Below are 19,040 nucleotides of genomic sequence, written 5' to 3'. Positions count from 1 at the left end.
CTCATGGCCATGATAGATTACATCATGCCTCCTGAGGCTTTGTCGGCATCAGGCGCCGAGAGAGAGAGAAGGGGCCAGTACCCGGTGACCTAGCCTCAGGTGAATGGGGATGAGACAGAAATGACTGCACTGCTAGCTGGGGTCTGAACTGACTGGGGAGGGAAGCTGAGATTTCTATAGCACACAGCTGGTGTGTGGAGTGGGACTGATTATCCACCACATCTGGTGTCAGAGGTGGATGTTCTCAGCCTCCCTGGACTGGTTTTGTACACCCCTATTGCTACCATTTAGCTCTGCCAATCCACATCCTACCTGAGTTCCAAGGTTCAGATCAGGTTCTTCTATCATGAAATCTCTATTTGCTCTTCCTATCCATATCTGAATTCCCCAAGAACTGCACTACTTGTTTTTGTATTGTACTGTTTATGCTAACACTTATGTATATATGTCATATTTCCCTAAATAGTTTTAAGACTCCTGTATTTCTTTTGTATTCTAGCTCAGCCTAGCACAGTGCCAAGAATAACTGGCACAAAATATATATAGCTAAAATGAAACTATATTTGGAAACTGGCTGATACTTATTTCAATTTAAATATACTTGTCTAATGAATGAATTATGTTTACTCATAAAAAACTGCCAATGGAGGAAATGTGGTGTTATGACTTTCTGATTGTTAAATGTTTACTCCAACCTTTACCAAATTTAGATTTTATTTGATAAATTTTGTTGGTGCGGGGAATTTGCGTTTCAATAATTCTGTAATATTTCTGAATGTTTTAATTCATTTAAGACATATAGCACTTCTGCCTTAGCAGATTTCATGAGTATAATGTGATCCTTAACTCTTTATAGGTTGTTTATATCTCACTATGAAGCAAAATATAATACTATTAGTATATTTAATCCAGTGAGACTTCATGGATGCCAAGCACTATTCTTAGCACTTTATAGGCACTCTTTCATTTAATATTGACAACCCTATGAAACAGGTACCACTACAGAGAGGAAAAGCACTTACCTAGATCAAACAGCTAGTAAGTGGTAAAGCCATGATTTAAATGTAAGGAGACTGACTCTGGGGCGTAACCGGGGATTTTAAGTATACACAATAACCAACATAATTTTATAAAGGAATTCTCATGGTACTGGTATATGAAGACAAACCTGAAAATAAGCATTAAAAATATGCACAGAAATACAACCACACTCACACCCACAAAATGCTTAAGATCCAAAAGGGAAAGAAGTCATCAACAAGCTTATTGCTTACTGTGATCTTTCCCTTGCCCTGGAGAAGTGCAAACACTTGCTTGAGGGGTGACAGGCATGAGAGCTTGACGAATTGCTTTTTCCCAGCTCTGTGCTACATCAAGTCCAACTCCAGTGGCAGCAAGAACTGGATTGTGAGAGCTGTCCCCGTTGTTCTCACCCACAAAGTATACCATAGTGTCAGTGATGATCTCAAAACAGTGCGGGTTGCTGCCTTGTGAAATGTTTGTGAAATCACGTGGCGAAGATACACGGAGAATTTCTGAAAGTGGGATTTCCTGAAATAAAAAAATTAAGCATTGGAAAATATGAATACATCTTGTTTTTATTTTCAGACACGCTAAAGAACTGAAGATATGCATTTCTAATGAATGTCATTATTGTACCTCAAGTGTGTGGCACATGGAACCCAGTCAAGTGTTACAATAGTATCTGCCTTGAATCATTTATACTTCCAGCAATGCCAGAGACAGAGCAGGGAGGGTGGTGACTATGCCAGTGATTCTGGCCTGGAGCAGATCATGAGGGTGCAAGGAAGGAGAGGACTTAGGAAGACAATTTGCCACTGTACCCAACACTTGTTGTTTTCCAATTATCATTAAATCTACTCAACAACTACTTCTCCATTGACTGCTGTCTGCAAGCTATAGCCCTAAGAAATGCAGGAGTAACAGAAGAAAAGGCAAAAAAATGTTGGGTCAGTGGAGTTTGTCTGAGCACTCCATTCTGGTTCTGTCCATTGAAGTGAAGTGTAACCATCATTTATGTTTAGTCCACTTCCTAAGACAAGAAACAACTAAAAACAAAACAAAAAAACCCTCCAAAAAAAAAACCCAGCTCAAAGCCAATCATTACTATCCATTCTCTTACTGACCTAACTGCTACACTTATAATCTCGTTTGGTGTCTGCTGGCCTGTGACATGGCAAACCATGGGGCAAGGCAATCAAGGAGATGGTACAAAGGAGATGAACAGCCAAAATAAGCAATCAGGAATCAGGGCCTAAGGTAAACTGGAAGGTAGGAGAAGCACCAAATACCACACTGGTCTCTTCTGGACAGGCAATGATCATGGAACTTTCTAAACAGTCTAATCTAAATCACAGTATCTGGAGGGAAAACAGCAGCAACCTGACAGCACGGCCAAAAACAAATAACACCAACCAACCTTTGGTAGCACGGCTGCTGTGGAAGGTGGAAAGGAAGGGTGGGCTGACAGTGACTTGTATAAGTACATTAGCATGTCATAATAGGTATATTGAAAAATAACAATCAATGAATATTATTTGGATACAATTGAAAAACATACAATATTTTAATATATATATATTTTAAATATGAAGTTCTTACCTTATAATACTTTGATCCAGATTCATTTTGAAACAATGTTAGACATTTGCTGTCAAGTCTCCAGTAATGCCTCTTTCTCTATAAAACAAAGACCAGGATTCTGTGAGATTCAAAAATAATGATTCCCCCAAAGTACTTGTATTTTCTTTTCATTTTTATAAATTTGTATTTTTGAATAGGTTATATATTTATGAGATTCAAAATCCTGAAAATATAAAAAGGATATATAGTGAAAAATATCATCTCAGTCACTCATATCCCACCTTCCACCCTTAGCCCCTGGCAAGCAATGTTATTAGGTTTTGGAGAATCTTTTCAGAGAATTTTACACATGCACCTGCAAACAAATATATTATTTTCCACCCCTTTTTCTACAAATAGTAGCATACTGTTCTGTACCTTGCCTTTTCATTTGGAGATCTTCAGATGAGAACACAAAAAGCTTCCTCATCTCTTTTTACAGCTGTATAATATTCCATTGTGTATATCAGGGTTTCTTAACCTTGGCACTTTTGACATTTTTGACCAGAAAATTCTTTGTTGTGGGGGTTGTTTTGTGCATTGTAAGTTATTTAGTAGCACGTCTTGCTTCCACCCACTAGATGCCAGTAGCACTAACCCCCACCAATTATGACAACCATAAAATGTACCATATCGATGTACCATAATTTATTCTATTAGTCACAAACTGATGGACATAAAGGTTGCTGACTCCAACCTTCGGTTATTACAAATGATGCAGTAAATAACTTTTACGTACTTTTTTTAAATTTGGGCAAATTTATCTATAGGCTAAATTTTCAGAAATTGACTTGCTGGGTCAACAGATATGTGCACACGTAATTTTTTTTTTTTTTTGATAGTGTCAAATTATCCTACACAAGATTTGTCCCAATTTATATTCTCATCAGCAACATAGGGGAGTGCCTATTTACTTACACTCTCTCTAGAGCCCTGGTGGCACTGTAGTTAAGGACTTGGCTGCTAAGCAAAAGGTCAGCAGTTTGAATTCACCAGCCACTCCTTGGAAACCCAATGTGGCAGTTCTACTCCATCACTGAGTTGGAACTGACTCAAAGGCAATGAGTTTGGTTTCTCTAATGTAGTATGTTATTAAACTTTGTGATCTTTGCTACACTGATAAATAAAAACTGGCACTCAGTGAAATTTTAAATTGTATTTTGTTTATTATGAATGAGATTAAGCTCTTATGTTTAAAAGTTATTTTTATTTTTTTCTGGGAATTCTGTTTATATTTGCTGCTCATTTTTCTACTGTGTTGTGGTCCTTACCAATTTGTTAATACTCTTTATATATTATGGAAATTAGCCCCTATGTAAAATATGAGTTGAAACCCTTTTCCCAGTTTGTCACTTGACTTTGCCTTTTGGTTTCTGCCATGTAGACAGTTTTTAACAAGGTTCCATCTTTTACTGCTTCTTTGAGTTTATAATTTTCCATAGTTTCTTCTACTGGTTTAGTTTGTTTACATTTAAATCTTTGATTCATTTAGATTTATTATGTGTAAAATGTGAGGCATGTATGCAAAATAATTTTTTTTTCAAAATGGCTACATGGATTTTCCAATATCATTTATTGAATTATCTCCACCTATTTCATATTATCCCTTTGATATACCATTACATTCCCATACGTATGTAGGACACTTCAACTTCCTTTTGGAAGAATATAAGCTATAAATAAAAGAAAAAGCATACAACAACTGCGGTCTTTCCTGTGGTCGTCAAATAAAACTTTATTTAAGGCAGCTAAAAGTATTGGGTGCTTCATTTTATTCTTAAAGGTTTAATAGAAAGTCTTTTTCAGTAATCCATTCAGTAAGATTTAAACAATAACAACAGATAACATTGACTGAGTGCTTACTGTATGCCAGACACTGTTCCAAGTTCTCTTCATACATTAACTCACTTAGGATCTATGAAGTAAGTCTATTATGTCAGAATTTAAACTCAGGCAGCCTGGCTCCAAAGTCTATGTTATTAACTATGACACTATGCAGACTCTTAAAATCTACCACCATTCCACCGTAATTTCACCATTCCTCGTCTTACATAGCACTAAAAAATAACCTGTATATTACACTAAATAAAAGTCTACGTATACATGTTTCCTACCTTTGGTAACACAGCCTAAGATGACTTTACAGATGAATTTCTAATTCCTTCTATCTTTTTTTGTAGCTAATTATATTTCTAATCATTACTCTTTATTGTGGCACAATGCCAAATCCTTTTTTAAAATTTTATTTTTAAAAATTCATTATGCTTTTTACTCTGGTCATCAGTCATTTTACATAATTTATCAGGTATTCTATTAGCTTTCTTAGAATTTATAATTTATTTCAAATGATACATCATCTTTGTTTCTATAGTTTCTTTCATTTATCGTTCTACGTTTAGTTAATTTTAAAAAAATAGTTCATATTTTTGTTGTTGCTGAGAATATACACAGCAGAACATACACCAATTCCACAATTTCTACATGTACAATTCAGTGACACTGATTACATTCTTCAAGTTGTGCAACCATTCTCACCCTCCTTTTCCCAATTGTTCCTCCCCCATTAACATAAACTCACCATCCCCTAAGTTTCCTATTAAATCTTTTGAGTTGTTGTTGTCAGTTTGATCCCATATAGACAGCTCTTAAAAGAGCATAATGCTCAAGGCAGACATTTTTCACTAAATAAGCTAAACTACTGTTTAAGAAGACTCCAGGGGATTTTTTTGGTTTAAGGTTTAAAAATTATCTCAGAGCAAGAGTTTTGGGAGTTCATCCAGCCTCCATGGCTCCAGAATGTCTGGATTCCAAAAGAATTTTAAATTCTGTTCTGCATTTTCCTTCTTTTGATAAGGATTCTTCTTCTACAGCATCTTTGATCAAAACGTTGAATAACGGTAGCCAGCACATCCAGTTCTTCTGGTCTCATGGCAAAGGAGGCAGTTGTTTATGGAGGCAATTAGCTACACATTCCATTTCTTCCTCCTATTCCTGACTCTTCTTCTTCCTCTTTTGCTCCAGGTGAATTGTTGTGCCTTGGATGGCCGCTTGCAAGCTTTTAAGACCCCAGGCACTAGCCTGATCCTTTCTGAATCTCTCCTGCTCTAGCAGGTTATTAAGAAAATACATTAAATATTCTACCTTTTCAAAGTTCTCTACTTTTACATAGTGCTTTAATGTAAAATGAATTTCTCTTAAAACTATTAAGTATTCATTTTCTTTATAGATAGCTTATTCTTATTTTGACTTAAAAAATGAATAAAATAAAACCTATAACAGTTATACTAACATACTTAAACAAATCTGATTACTGACCAGGTTATCCCTGCTGGTGTAATGCACCATCCATCCTTCCTTCACCATTGTGCTGCTCTTCCTCTTCGTGTGCTTGATGGACTGTACAACCCTCATTAGCGGAATATTATTGCTTGTTGATGGACTAAAAAAAATTTAAAATTTATGGTACAGATTTATAATATCATTTTAAAAAAATAAATACTAGGCTCACCAAGCTTTTTTAAAAGAGAACTGGGCTAAATTTTTTCAAAATACATTAGAAAGACAATGGCTTAACGAGAAGAAAATAAATTAATCCCCATATGAAGATATACAGTTGTTTTATAAAAGAATAATATAATTTCTCATTATTTGTCATGAATTTCCAGAAGGACGCAAAAAATTAAGAAATATAAGATGAACAACAGAGCACAAAGAATTCCCTCCAACTGGAAGATGCAGGGCCTGGGAGAGGGTCTCGTTTGGGATTGCTGTTGAGGAGTCTTCCTGCCCTAGACAGGATAATAAATTAGTAAATTCATGACAAGGCAAAAGGCAGGTATACCTATACTCAAATCTGCGTCGCTCAAACATCAAACTCACTCGCTCATGTTTTCAGCAAAAAGTACTTCTAGTAGAAGATATTTAATGGAAAATGATTTACAGATATTAAGAAAATAAGAATAGCAATGTAATGAATCAAATCAGGTAATACTGGAACATATAACAATGGCTGGAGAAAACGAGCAATTTTGGGGGGCAGGGAGAGGTAAAAATACATTGTTTTTCAATTTGTACCTCAAACATAAAAAGAATTTTCAAACAGAAAATACTTTCTCTTAAAACTATTTATTCACTATTAAGAACATAGCTAAGTTGTCTAATAGTCTCCAAATTGGGTAAAACATTAACTTTTGGTTAATAACAATAATGACAGATATAACTTAATGATAAGCCTAACTGAGTAAATGACTACACTGGAAGGAAGTAGCTCAGCCATGTGAGATTGATGAATGGCTCACTTTTTCTAAATAACTTTTTGCTGCCAATGAAAAACAAAAACTGCTAAAATGATGACATTTTTACCACAAAAGAGTACATCCTGAGGGTGTATATACAAAGAATCAGAGTTCTATCAACATATGGGGATACTTAAGGAGCCCTGGTGGTGCAACAGTTAAGCACTCAGCTGCTAACCGAAAGGCTAGCAGTTCGAACCTACCCAGTGACTCCGCAGGAAAAAGACCTGGTGATCTTCTCTTGTAAAGATGACCAAAAATCAAAAAACCAAACCCACTGCTGTCGAGCTGATTCTGACTCACAAGCCTAGAAAATCTTATGGAGGCAGTTTTACTGTGTTACATGGGGTCACTATGAGTTGAAAATCAACTTGACAGCACCTAACAACGTTATCCATGTGTGTCATCGAGTGGATTCCAACTCATAAAGACCCTATATGACACAGTAGAAGTGCCCCATACGGTTCCTAGGCTATAATCTTTACGGGAGCAGATCGCCAGTTCTTTTCTACCATGGAGCAGCTGGTGGGTTTGAAACATCAACCTTTTGGTTAGCAGCTGAGCATTTATCCATTGTGCCACGAGGGGGATATTTAAGGTAGTTTTATAGTCCAATAGCATTTTTACACAGTGGTAATATTTAGATTAATTGTGGCAATATGAAAACTGCCCCCAAATTCATCACCACCATCTTCAGTATAACATTCTTGGGCATGTATTCTTACTGTTGTTTCTACTATCAGATAATCTGCCAGTATGAAGAAACTCATTGCCCTTTCATGCCTATTGGGAAAGGAGCTCCCCACAAACATTTTTGGGCTCTCAGGTTTCTTAAGAGGCTACTTTTCCCACTAAAAGTATTTACTACCCTCCAGTAAGGGCTTGTGTAACAGTGAAAAATGAAAGAGACATTCTCTGGCAAAAATTCGCTAAGACAGAAGGCTTATGTATGAAGCAGCACATTCAGGAAGTAAGATTGGGTCAAACTTTTGTCTCTTTTGCCTTCTGTACAGCTAGATTAGCCTTGTAAGGATATTTATGGCTTCATGTATGATAGTGAAGAAGCCCTGGTGGGTCTGGTTTTTTGTGTGTGTGTGCCCTATCTGGGAAACCAGAGGTGACCAATGTAACCAAATGGTGCCTCCAATTATCCTCTGGACAATGTTGTCCCACACATAAGGAGGCCATATTTTCATGCATTCTTTGGGATATAAGTTCCCCACAAAATATGTATGAAAATTCGTATTTCATATCATACAGTCAGAAAGGCTCCTTGATTCAGCATGCCTTCCATTACTGAAAACACATATTAAAAAATATTTTTAAAGAGAAAGTAATAGGGTTTTGAAAGGGTTAATTAACCAATGGTTCCATACTGGCACCTTGTGGTGGCTGCTCCACAACTAGGTAGCATATCTGAACTACAGTTAAACAAAGCATTTTTTTAAAAAGGGTTCTCATATCTTCACATCTTGAGTGGATGGCAAGAGCAATATTATTTCAGAAATATTGCCATGCATATAAAAGAATTAGACTTTAAATTAGATTTAAGGTTCTACTTGTAGAGACAGGCCTTTTCTTTCTTAATAGAACTCCTGGACAGACCTTACATTTGGAAGTAGCTTATAATATGTACGCATGCGTTACCTGATTGTTTTAACAGCTTCTTCATCTCTTTCTACATCAAGATCAGATGGATCCAGGAAGAACATTTTATCTTCTGGAGGAGATGGCTCCTCTATGTCATCCAAGCCCCGACTACTGTCACTGTTTATGTCACTACTGTCAATGTCCATTGGTATATCTGTATCTGTTCCCAGACTGGAAGGTTCTGGCAAAGTTTGAAATGAATTTCAGTTTTATATGAATGCAATATCACTATATCTAAACAGAAGCAGTCTATTAAAAGCAAAAGTTTTAAAATTCTTAAAAGAAAATATCTTTATGATTCAGGGTAAGAAAGTATTTATTAAAAAAATATACAATCTACAAATCATAAGGCAGAAAATTAATTTGATTATATTAGCATTTTAAATTTCTGTGGGGACAAAAGATATTATAGGCAAAGTTAAAAGATAAGCCACCACTTTTATATTTATGGCCAAGTGATTTTCAACAAGGGTGTCAAGAAAATTCAATGTGGAAAAAATAGTTTTCTCAACAAATGGTGCTGTGACAACTGGATATCCATATGTAAAAGAATGAAATTGGACCCCTTCCTTGGGTCCAAGGAAAATTAACTCAAAAATGGATCAAAGACGTACATTTAAGAGTTAAAAGTATAAAGCCCCTAGAAGAAAATACAGGAGCAAATCTTTTCACTCTGAGTTAGGCAAAGTCTTCTTAGACACAATACCAAAAGCATGTGATAAGAGAAAAATAAATGAATTGGACTTTATCACAATTAAATATTTTTGTGCTGAAAATGATACCTTGAAGAAAGTAAAAAGACAGCCCACAGAATGGGAGAAAATATTTGCAAATCATCTATCAGATAAGGGACTTAGCACAGTCAGAATATTTTAAAAAAAACCCTTACAACTCAATAATAAAAGGATAAATAACCCAATTTAAATTGGGCAAAGGATCTGAATAGATATTTCTCCAAAGAAGATGTACAAATGTCTAATAAGAACATGAAACTATGCTCAACATTGTTGGCCATCATAGAAATGCCAATCAAAACCACGATGATATACCACTTCACACCCACTAGGATGGCTATAATAAAAAAAAGGCAGACAATAACAAGTGTTGGTGAGGATATGGAGAAACTGAAACCCTTATAGATTACTTGTGGAAATGTAAAATGCGGTATCTGCTTTGGAAAACAGGTTGGCAGTTCCTCAAAATATTAAACACAGATTTACCATATGACCCAGTAATTTCACTCCTAGGTATTTATTCAAGAAAAATGAAAATATATGTCTATACAAAAACTTGTACACAAAAATTCATAGCAGTATTTTTCACAATAGCCTAAAAGCAGAAACCATCAACTGATGAATGGATAAATAAAACACAGTATATCCATTCAGAAGAATACTGTTTGTTGATATAAAAGAATGAAGTATTTATATATGCTACAACATGAATGAACCTTGAAAACATTATGCTAAGAAACCAGTCACAAAAGCCCACATATTATATATTATTATTTATATGAAATGTTTAGAAAAGTCAAATCTATAGAGACAGAAGGTAGATCAGTGGTTGCCAAGGGCTGGGAGAGAGTGGGAAATGCAGAGTGACTGCTCATGAGTTTGGAGCTTCTTTTTTGGGGTGTTGAAAATATTCTAAAATTACATAGTGGTGGGGGCTGCACAGCTTTGTGGATATACTAAATGGGTGAACTATAAATTATATCTCAATAAAACTGTCACCAAAAAAAAAAAAAAAAAAGATAAGCTATTGATTGAGGAAGATATTTATAACACATTTAACTGACAATGGATAAGTATGCAGACTTATCATTAACTCCTGCAAATCAAAAAAACAAATAAAAAAAATTAGATAAAGCATTTAAAGAAGCAATTTAAAAGGGGGGGGGGAACAACCCTAAATAACCAGTAGACATTGGAAAAATGCAAACTCACTAATAATCAGAGAAATGTACATTAAAATAAATATAAGTTGTTAGTTCATCTCCACTGTATGAAAGGTAGTACAAAAATACAATTACATGAACTATAATCTAGAGAAGACTTTAGTTGTATTAAAAAACTGCGCAAATCCAGATTAACTGAAAAGGAAAATCCAATCACACTCTCTATCAATGGTATCAAACAGAAAACATGCCATAAGGGAAAACATTGAATTCTAGAGTAGTTTCATTCTTTACACTTTTCCGCCTATAGAACTAACTACTTCCATTCAATTTTTACCAGTCGTGTAATTGTTAAAAAGGAAAATTAAGCTGAAAAGTTAGTCATTACTCTTCCCTTCCAAAAAAAGGTAACCATCTTGCTTATTATTATCTTGAAAAGAAAATAATGGTCAAAAAGAGGAAACGTTTGGGTAATGATTATTTGATGAAGAAAAGAGATGGTGGGGCAGTACATGTGTTCTAATGACTATGGACTAAGGAGCCAGACCACATAGGTTCAAATCCCAGCTCCACCACTTATTGGCTGTATTTTCTGGGCAAAAGTTATTTAACGTCTTTGCACCTCAGTTTAGTGACCTGTGAGTGGAAATAACAATAGTACTTCCAAAAGTTGTTCTTAGGTTTAAATGTCAATATATGTAAAGACCTTAGTAAAGTACCTGGCATATAACAAGCACTCAATAAATGGTCAAACCATAAAAGAACAGGGATGACAGCCGGGCTTTAAAACAAGTCCTTTCATCTCTAAAGATGAAAGAATACATTCAGCACCACTAGCTATGTTAGCACATACTAGACTACGAAGTGGTAGGTGGCTAGAGGAAAGATGGGAAAGCATAATTACTTACAAAAGTATACCATCACTCAACACGGTGAATGTAATTAATGTTACTAAACTGTGTACTTAAAGATGGTTAAAATGATTAATTTTTTGGTGTACATATATCTTCCCACAATAGAATTTTTGAAAAGTATATCATCACTGATCTCTGTATTTTGCTTGATTATTAAATCTGAAAGGAAACTTGGCTGAAGTTAAAAAACAAAGTAAAATATGCAAATATAACCTTATGGAAATAAACTGTGACCTTGTCTGATCTTTTATAGAAATTAAGAAAAAGAATTTTACCTCCATTGAAAGTAACCTCTCCAAGGCAGTCTCTTGGTACTTTAGATGCACAGCGTTTATGGCAGTTGAATTTGCAATCTTTAAAATAAAAATATTAATTTGTCCAAAAAGTTAGGCGATGTCAGATACAGTCTTTCTTTAAATCACTGGAGTATTATTTTTATTATTGTTAATGATGATAATAAAATAATAATAAAGTCTTCCTCTACTAAGAACTCAGGTCTTAGACTAAAAGTCTGGTCTCAAATTCTGTTGTCACCTTTTCATAGTTGTTTAACCTTATACAAGTCACCTACCTGCCCCCCCACCCCCCGGGCCAGGTCTCAGCTTCTTCATTTCTTCATCTGTAAAATCAGGTCAGAACCATTTGTACAATACTATGCCACAAAGTAGGTGGCTGCTCCATGTTTCCTTCTCTTACTTACCTCGCACTCATCTTTCATATACCCCTTAAGAGTTTCTTAGGATGATTAAATTTCTATTCAACGTATCTCAGGTACTTACTTTCAATTTCTAAGTATTAAGACCTGATGCATATGCAGAAAAGAGATTGTGATTCAACAAACATTTATTAGGAATCTAGTAAGAGCTTTCACATACAACCCTATGATGAAGGTGTGAGCTTCTCAAGCACAAGGTCTCCTATTTTTACATAATGGTTCTCTTCAGCCTGTAAGAATCTTGGAGTTGATAGCCTTGGAGATCAGTGTCAGGTACAATCTGTTCAACATTACTGTGTAACTCTGTGGGTCTTAAAGTGTGATCCCCAGACCAGCAACATTGGCATCACTTGGGAACTCATTGAAAATGCAAACTTTTTGGTCCAACTCAGATGAACTATACCAGAAATTCTGGGAGTAGGCACAGAAATCTGTTTTAATAAGCCCTTTAGGTGACACTAAAATTGAGACCCACTGTTGTAACTATAGTCTAATATCACCTTTGAAATGCATCTACCAGCAACAAGTGGGTAAAAATAACTGAGTCCTGACTTAGAATGCTTTTTTAATACTTGTGAGTCAAGGAACTCTTGGGTATAGTGCCAGTAGTACATGCTGAAGGTCATAAGAAAAAGCATCACGAAATTAGTAATTTGGTCTATTATAAAAATTGGCATTACAGGATACTGTCCTTTTTAGTGAGAGGCCCTAGGGAAAATTCATATATAATATTAATATCTTGCATATCTCTTAAATAGCTGATTTTTTTTTACCTCATGAGCTTTGAAAATTGTGAAAATTACAAGGTTTCTCTTTTCCCTTTGGAAACTTATAGCCAAATTTGTGGTCCACCTGCAGCAAGTTTGTAGGTTCTAATGGCAAGCATTTCTGTTCTTTATTTTCTTACCCATGCTTTTACTTATTTGGCTATGCTTTTTTGTATCTTACATACACTTTCAAGTCACCTCGTAGTTTTTACAGAATAAAATAGAAAATAAACAGATAAATGAATAAATGAATGAATAGCTGTTCTTGGAATTGTATATTTTTTCAAATGATCCAGTATAACTGTTTTGTGTTATCTAGTTATTTCTTTTATTTCTTAGGCTGACAAGTGTATGAAAATGATGATTATTTTACTTTTTAAGTATCAATTTATGTTATAACAATATAGGAATTACTGAAGTAAATGATTATTTTGGATTAATAACTGAAATAACTTACCTATACAAGAAATATAAGCTACTATTTTTTGAACTAATATAAGCACAAAATGTTATTCCACCAAAGCCTTACGTAGTTAAACTAATACCCAGTGGCAGAGTTCACTAGCTTTATTTCAAAATTCATTAATATACATATTTATTTTACTTCCTCTACAGCATACTGTACTTTTCTGCATATGGTTTTAGAATGTTTCTTTTCTGCTCAGTAGAGCAGTGCTATTTACTACCTTTACAAAGATTTATCTGTTGGCTAGAATTTGTACATCTGTTACTAATGTTCTCTCCCAAAACATTTTTTAGTGGCTGCTTTCCAATAACTTTTGTGTTGATATTGTAAAGTACTAATTTATATATTAACTCGTACCCAAAAGCAAGCTGCTGAAACACAATTTCAAATTCAATTATGCCTGATGGTTAAATACCTGACAAAGACTGTACCACCTGTTCACTGTTCTCATATGCTGTCATATACTGTCAAGATAGCTCTTCTTATATACTTAAGTATTATATTTAATTATCCTACTCTGGGTTGTAAACAAGGATTCACTATTGCAAAACCGTCTATCTGATGTTCTATTTAGAAAATCTGATAACTCAATTCCCCAAATACTCTACTATACAAACAGTACTGTACCAAGAACAGTTACAATGAATTAATCACATGAAAAAATGGTATAAGATTACAGTTAGACTATTTATACCCTATTCTGGCTCAGTGACTAGTAATGCTCTATTATACAGCATTGTTGAGAAGATATGAGACAAAAACATAAAATCACCTTTAAAAAGCATAAAAACATTACATAACTATAAGGAAAAATTTATTTGATTATTCTATAAAAATCATGTTTTATTAAGAGACATTTTTGGAACACTATGATAGGGTGCTGGGTTAGTACTGGAATGTACTTAGTGTGCTGGGTCCCTTTTATAATTCCAGTGGCTTCTACTATAGTCTACCTATTGCAGTGTGATGATTCTCTAGAATGACAGGTTTTGTACAACTCTCCTAGATACGTAATTAAAACAGCAACGAAACCCTTATAGCATATTTACATGTGTGTACCTGAACGCATAATGAAAAGAAGAAAGCATTATTTCTATTGTGGGTAGTGTCTAGCTCCGGAATTAGAAAGACTTAAGCCCTAATATTAGCTTAGTTGCTTGCTAGCTGTTCCTTACTGGCAAGTGCTGAACATGCAAGTTAAGCAGCCATGTCTCATAAATTCAAATCACTATGTGATTCTGAGCAAGCTACTTAATTTCTCTATGCCTTAGTTTCCTCTCTTATAAAATGGAAAACTACTGCTATTACTATTAGCAAAAGTATATTTTTCATATAGTTGCTGTGAAGATTAAAAGTTTTTTTTTTTTTTTTGTAGCATAGTGCTTGGCACATAGTACATACATTAGATATGATTAGTAGTTGTTAGTGTGTATATATACATGTATACATATATATACGTATACATATATAGATTAACACACACCTTTTTTGTACATTAAAAACTATAAAAGCAACTTATTTGGCTAAAGCTTCTGAAATACAAATATTTTAAATTTCTATCTGCTAACAAAAATAGACATGAATTTTACTTAAGGAAAATACCCAGTCCTACCTTTACACTGCATTCCTTGACGAAAGAGGCCTTTCAGTAACCGCTTGCAGTACTGACATATTGTGGGACGGGTATAAGAGTGGACAGCAAATGTGTGTGGAACTTTTACTCTGCACATTACCATCTTTTCCATCCAGATTGGGCGACCACTCCAAGAAGGAATTCTCTTACTTGGTTCTTGGTGAACATGTGACTAAAACATAATTTTCATAAGTATAAGTCAATATTAAAGACGAAGTATTGCAAGCAGGGCTTGACCACAAGAGTCATTTATCTGGAATCCAATAGCCAAAAATCTAAAAATGTGGATCTTAGCAGTTTCCTTTGGAAGCTTAACTCACCAACATTTAAATGAGAAAAGTACAGAATTTTTTATGCTTAAAAAAAAAAAAAAGTAAGATACTTTCATCCTCACGTACAATCACTGACAAACGGTTGTTTGCTAGACACATACATCATTTAAAAAATAAAATGCAAAAATCTTAAAATTAATTCATAACAGATGTTCAAATCCTTTCAAAAACCTGACCAAGGAATTAACCATAGGAAAAGTAAACAATCCAGAAAAATTATTGTTGTCCATGTTGTATTACTAAACACGATGTCTGAAAATATTTTGAGAAGTCTTAGTTTTTCAAATTTAACAAAGACTAAAATATATACATAAAAACTTAAATTAATGATATCAAAATGACAGATATATAACTTAATTTTGCATAGTAGTTATTGTAAACTAATCTTTAGCTCTAGTAATTATGCTTTAAGGAGTAACTTGATGTTTTAAGTATTTTACAGTTGTTTGGGTTTTTTCCCCCCACATGAGTAAGAAGGAAAACTAAAGCAAGCATCAATTAAAAACTTTTTTTATAACCTGAGGGATAAGTGGATTTTTCTAACTATGGCCCTTTCTATACAAAGGGAATAATTAAATTAAATTATAGGTCACTGTAATGTGGCTCATTCCACTCATTCAGCAAGCATTCACTGATTAATTATTATATGCTTAGAATTATACTATGTATCAGAGATACAAAATGAATACAAAATAGTCCATGTGCTCAAGCACAAAATCTAAATACCTAACTACTACCTAGATGTATTTTGTTGTAGCTGCTTGCATCTTCACTGCCAGAACTGAGGTCTTGAGATCTTTTAGATGCCTTCTATAACTAGTAAGAAGCTGAGTCATTCTACATCGATATGTTCAACCAATGGAAGCAAAAGAAGCAACCAAGAAACAAAGAAGTATACGGGAGAAGGGAAAGCGGGGGGTGGGGGTGGGGGCAAGAGGAAGTGAAGGAAAAGAAAAGCAATATAAATGAATGAAGGAGAATACTACATAAAGAACACAAATACAGCCACAGATCAATAGTTTCTTACTAAAGTATAGCCAGGAATTTTCTAAAACTAATTATGATGCAGTTTAATTCAAGAAAAGTACAAAAAGGAAGAGAAGTCAACATGGCGCTATACACAGAAGCATCATGCCATCCCTCTGCAGCAAAGACCTAAAAAACTAAGTAAAACAGATACAAATGTCAATCCTGGAACCCTATGCACCAAATGAAGGAATAAAGAACTCAATCAAGCACCAAATGGAATAAGAAACTGACAGAGGACAGAGCATGAGGAGAGCTACGGAGTGGAGGTCTCTTGCCAGCTATCGTGGCTGGATTTGCCATACTGGACTACAGCCACCAAAGAACGCACACAGGGATTAAGGAAAGGCAACTCCACGGAGCTCCCAGCAGGAGACAGAGCACCCAGTAACCAAGGATACACATTTTCCTTCCCCCCACCCTTTATCCCTCTAAGCAGCCTTCGCCCCTTTCCAACGGGCCATGGTTGCTTGGCCGGAGAAAGACCAGCTCACTGCTGCCAGGGTCTGCCCCACCCCACTGGCTGGCCCCTTCAGCGCCATATATATTTTTTTGTTCTTGTTGTTTTTATTATTATTTCCTTTTATTCGTTTGATTGCTGGTTTCTTCTCTCTCTTCCCCCTCTTTCCTTTCTTTTGTCCCATCCACCTAGACCCGTGCGCCACCCACACCCTTTCTCGACAGGACGAACCATACTGCTGGGCTTAAGAGCCACCAGCGCATAGCCTTGCCGGATCTGTCCCATCCCCACCAGCCAAATCCTACTACACCGCCATTTCATTTACTTTTTTATTTTTACTTATTTTTTTCTTTTACTTTTTTGCTTTTATTTCTCTCTCCTCTTTCTCTTCTTTCACTCACTCACTTAGCTCTGCACATTGTATCCTCTCCTTTCCCTCCTGCCTATCTGCACTGTGCACTGAGTGCTACACCCCCGAGCAGTAGTGACGCGGTCCCCTGGACCCCTCTCTGAACTGCCCCCCAGCCCTGCCCCATTGCATCCAGTTTGTGTCACAAACTACCCATTCTCAATCCTCCAACCGTGCTGGATCCACCAGGCTGCACCGTAGCTAAGTGACTGGCCCTGCCAACCTGGATAAGGTGGTGAGAAGTATCATGTCCACAGGCCAGTAAGCAACAAAACACACCCAGCTTGCATGTCCACACATAACAAAATAAAACAAAAAACAGGACAAAACAATCAAATCTATAATCAATAAGCGAAGAAAATAATTCCTGAATGTCCTGGAGACAGCAGACAACACCAAGACATATAAATTAAGACAGAAGAGGATGGCTCCATAAAGTGACTAAAATAAAACACCAGATGATCTTCTGCTAGAAGAAAAGGTAATGGAATTACCTGACAGGGAACTCAAAACTCTAACATTCAGGGGGCTCCAACAGATGAAGGAAAATGCAGACAAAAATATGGAAAAATAGACAAAATCATGCAAAAGACAGACAAAACAATGGAAAAATTCAGGAAAATAATACAGGAACAAAATATCAAAATAAATAAAAAACTAGAAATCATACAAAAACAGCAATTAGAAACCCAAAAGATAAACAATAAGATTTTAGAAATGGACAGTGCAATAGAAGGTTTCAGAAGCAAATTTAAAACAATGGAAAACAAGATCAGTGAAACTGAAGACAAATCCTTGGATACTACTTTGAGGAAAAATCAGAGAAAAGAATGAAGAAAAATGAAGAAATCCTGAGAATGATGTGGTATACAATCAAAAGCAAAGATCTGCGTGTGACTGGAGTTCCAGAACAGGGGGAGAAAACGGAAAACACAGAAAGGATCACTGAAGACTTGCTGAGGGAAAACTTTCCTAATATCATGAAAGATGAAAAGCCAATCATCCAAACACCTCAATGAACCCCACGCAGGATAGAACCCAAAATAAAAACACCAAGACATATCATAATCACACTCACTAAAACCAAAGACAAAGAAAGAATCCTGAAAACAACTCAGGAAAAATGAAAAGACACATATAAAGGGGAAACAATAAGACTAAGCTCTGATTACCTGGCAGAAAGCATGTAGGTAAGAAGGCAATGGCATGACATACATAAAATCTTGAAAGAAAAAAAAAACTGCCAACCAAGAATAACATATCCTGCGAAACTCTCGCTCATATATGATGGTGAAATTAGGACATTTCCAGATAAACAGAAATTAAGGGAATATACAAAAACCAAACCAAACTTACAAGAATTATTAAAGGGAGTCCTTCGGTTAGAGAACAACATCAGACAACAACCTGAACCTAGCATATACGATAGCATTAGCCAGATACCAACCTAGATAATAAACTCTTAAGGATAAAACAAAACTAAAAAATTTAAAACAGGGAACCACAGAGGTCAACCTGTAAATGATGACAACGTCAGAACAATAAAAGAGGAAATAAATGGTGTAGGTATAGAACTTTCAAGTGTAGAGGAAGTCAAGGTATTATCAAGTAATAAAAGACTAGTCTAAGCTTAGGAAGATAGGGGTAAATTTCAAGCTAACCACAAAGAAAGTTAACAAACTTGCTCATCAAAATAAAGAAGAAAAACAAAGTCTCAGTAATCATAAAATCTATGATGAAAAGCAATGAAAAAAAAATCCACCAACAAAAGGAATTCAGCACAGAAGAGTAAGAGGAACAAAGAAAATGACAGTACTAAAAAAAAAAAAAAAA

The 19,040-nt window shown here is 35.2% G+C and overlaps 1 protein-coding gene across 5 annotated transcripts in view; it reads right to left on the bottom strand.

Moving 5' to 3' along the window:
* PRKD3 (protein kinase D3) overlaps positions 1-19,040 on the bottom strand; it is a 107,277-nt gene that overhangs the window by 27,288 nt on the left and 60,949 nt on the right. For all 5 annotated transcript variants that reach the window (XM_004369554.2, XM_023735930.1, XM_023735932.1 and 2 more), the window contains 6 exons: positions 14,960-15,152; positions 11,675-11,752; positions 8,586-8,769; positions 5,959-6,082; positions 2,623-2,700; positions 1,275-1,551 (listed from right to left, as the gene is read on the bottom strand). In XM_004369554.2, coding sequence (XP_004369611.1) covers positions 1,275-1,551; positions 2,623-2,700; positions 5,959-6,082; positions 8,586-8,769; positions 11,675-11,752; positions 14,960-15,152 — 934 coding nt within the window. The remainder of the gene's footprint in view (positions 1-1,274; positions 1,552-2,622; positions 2,701-5,958; positions 6,083-8,585; positions 8,770-11,674; positions 11,753-14,959; positions 15,153-19,040) is intronic.

This window comes from Trichechus manatus, unplaced genomic scaffold (assembly GCF_000243295.1).
Source record: "Trichechus manatus latirostris isolate Lorelei unplaced genomic scaffold, TriManLat1.0 scaffold00005, whole genome shotgun sequence".
NCBI lineage: Eukaryota > Metazoa > Chordata > Mammalia > Sirenia > Trichechidae > Trichechus > Trichechus manatus.
The sequence above is the reverse complement of the archived record's forward strand: the minus strand, read 5'-3'. Positions and strand labels throughout refer to the sequence as shown.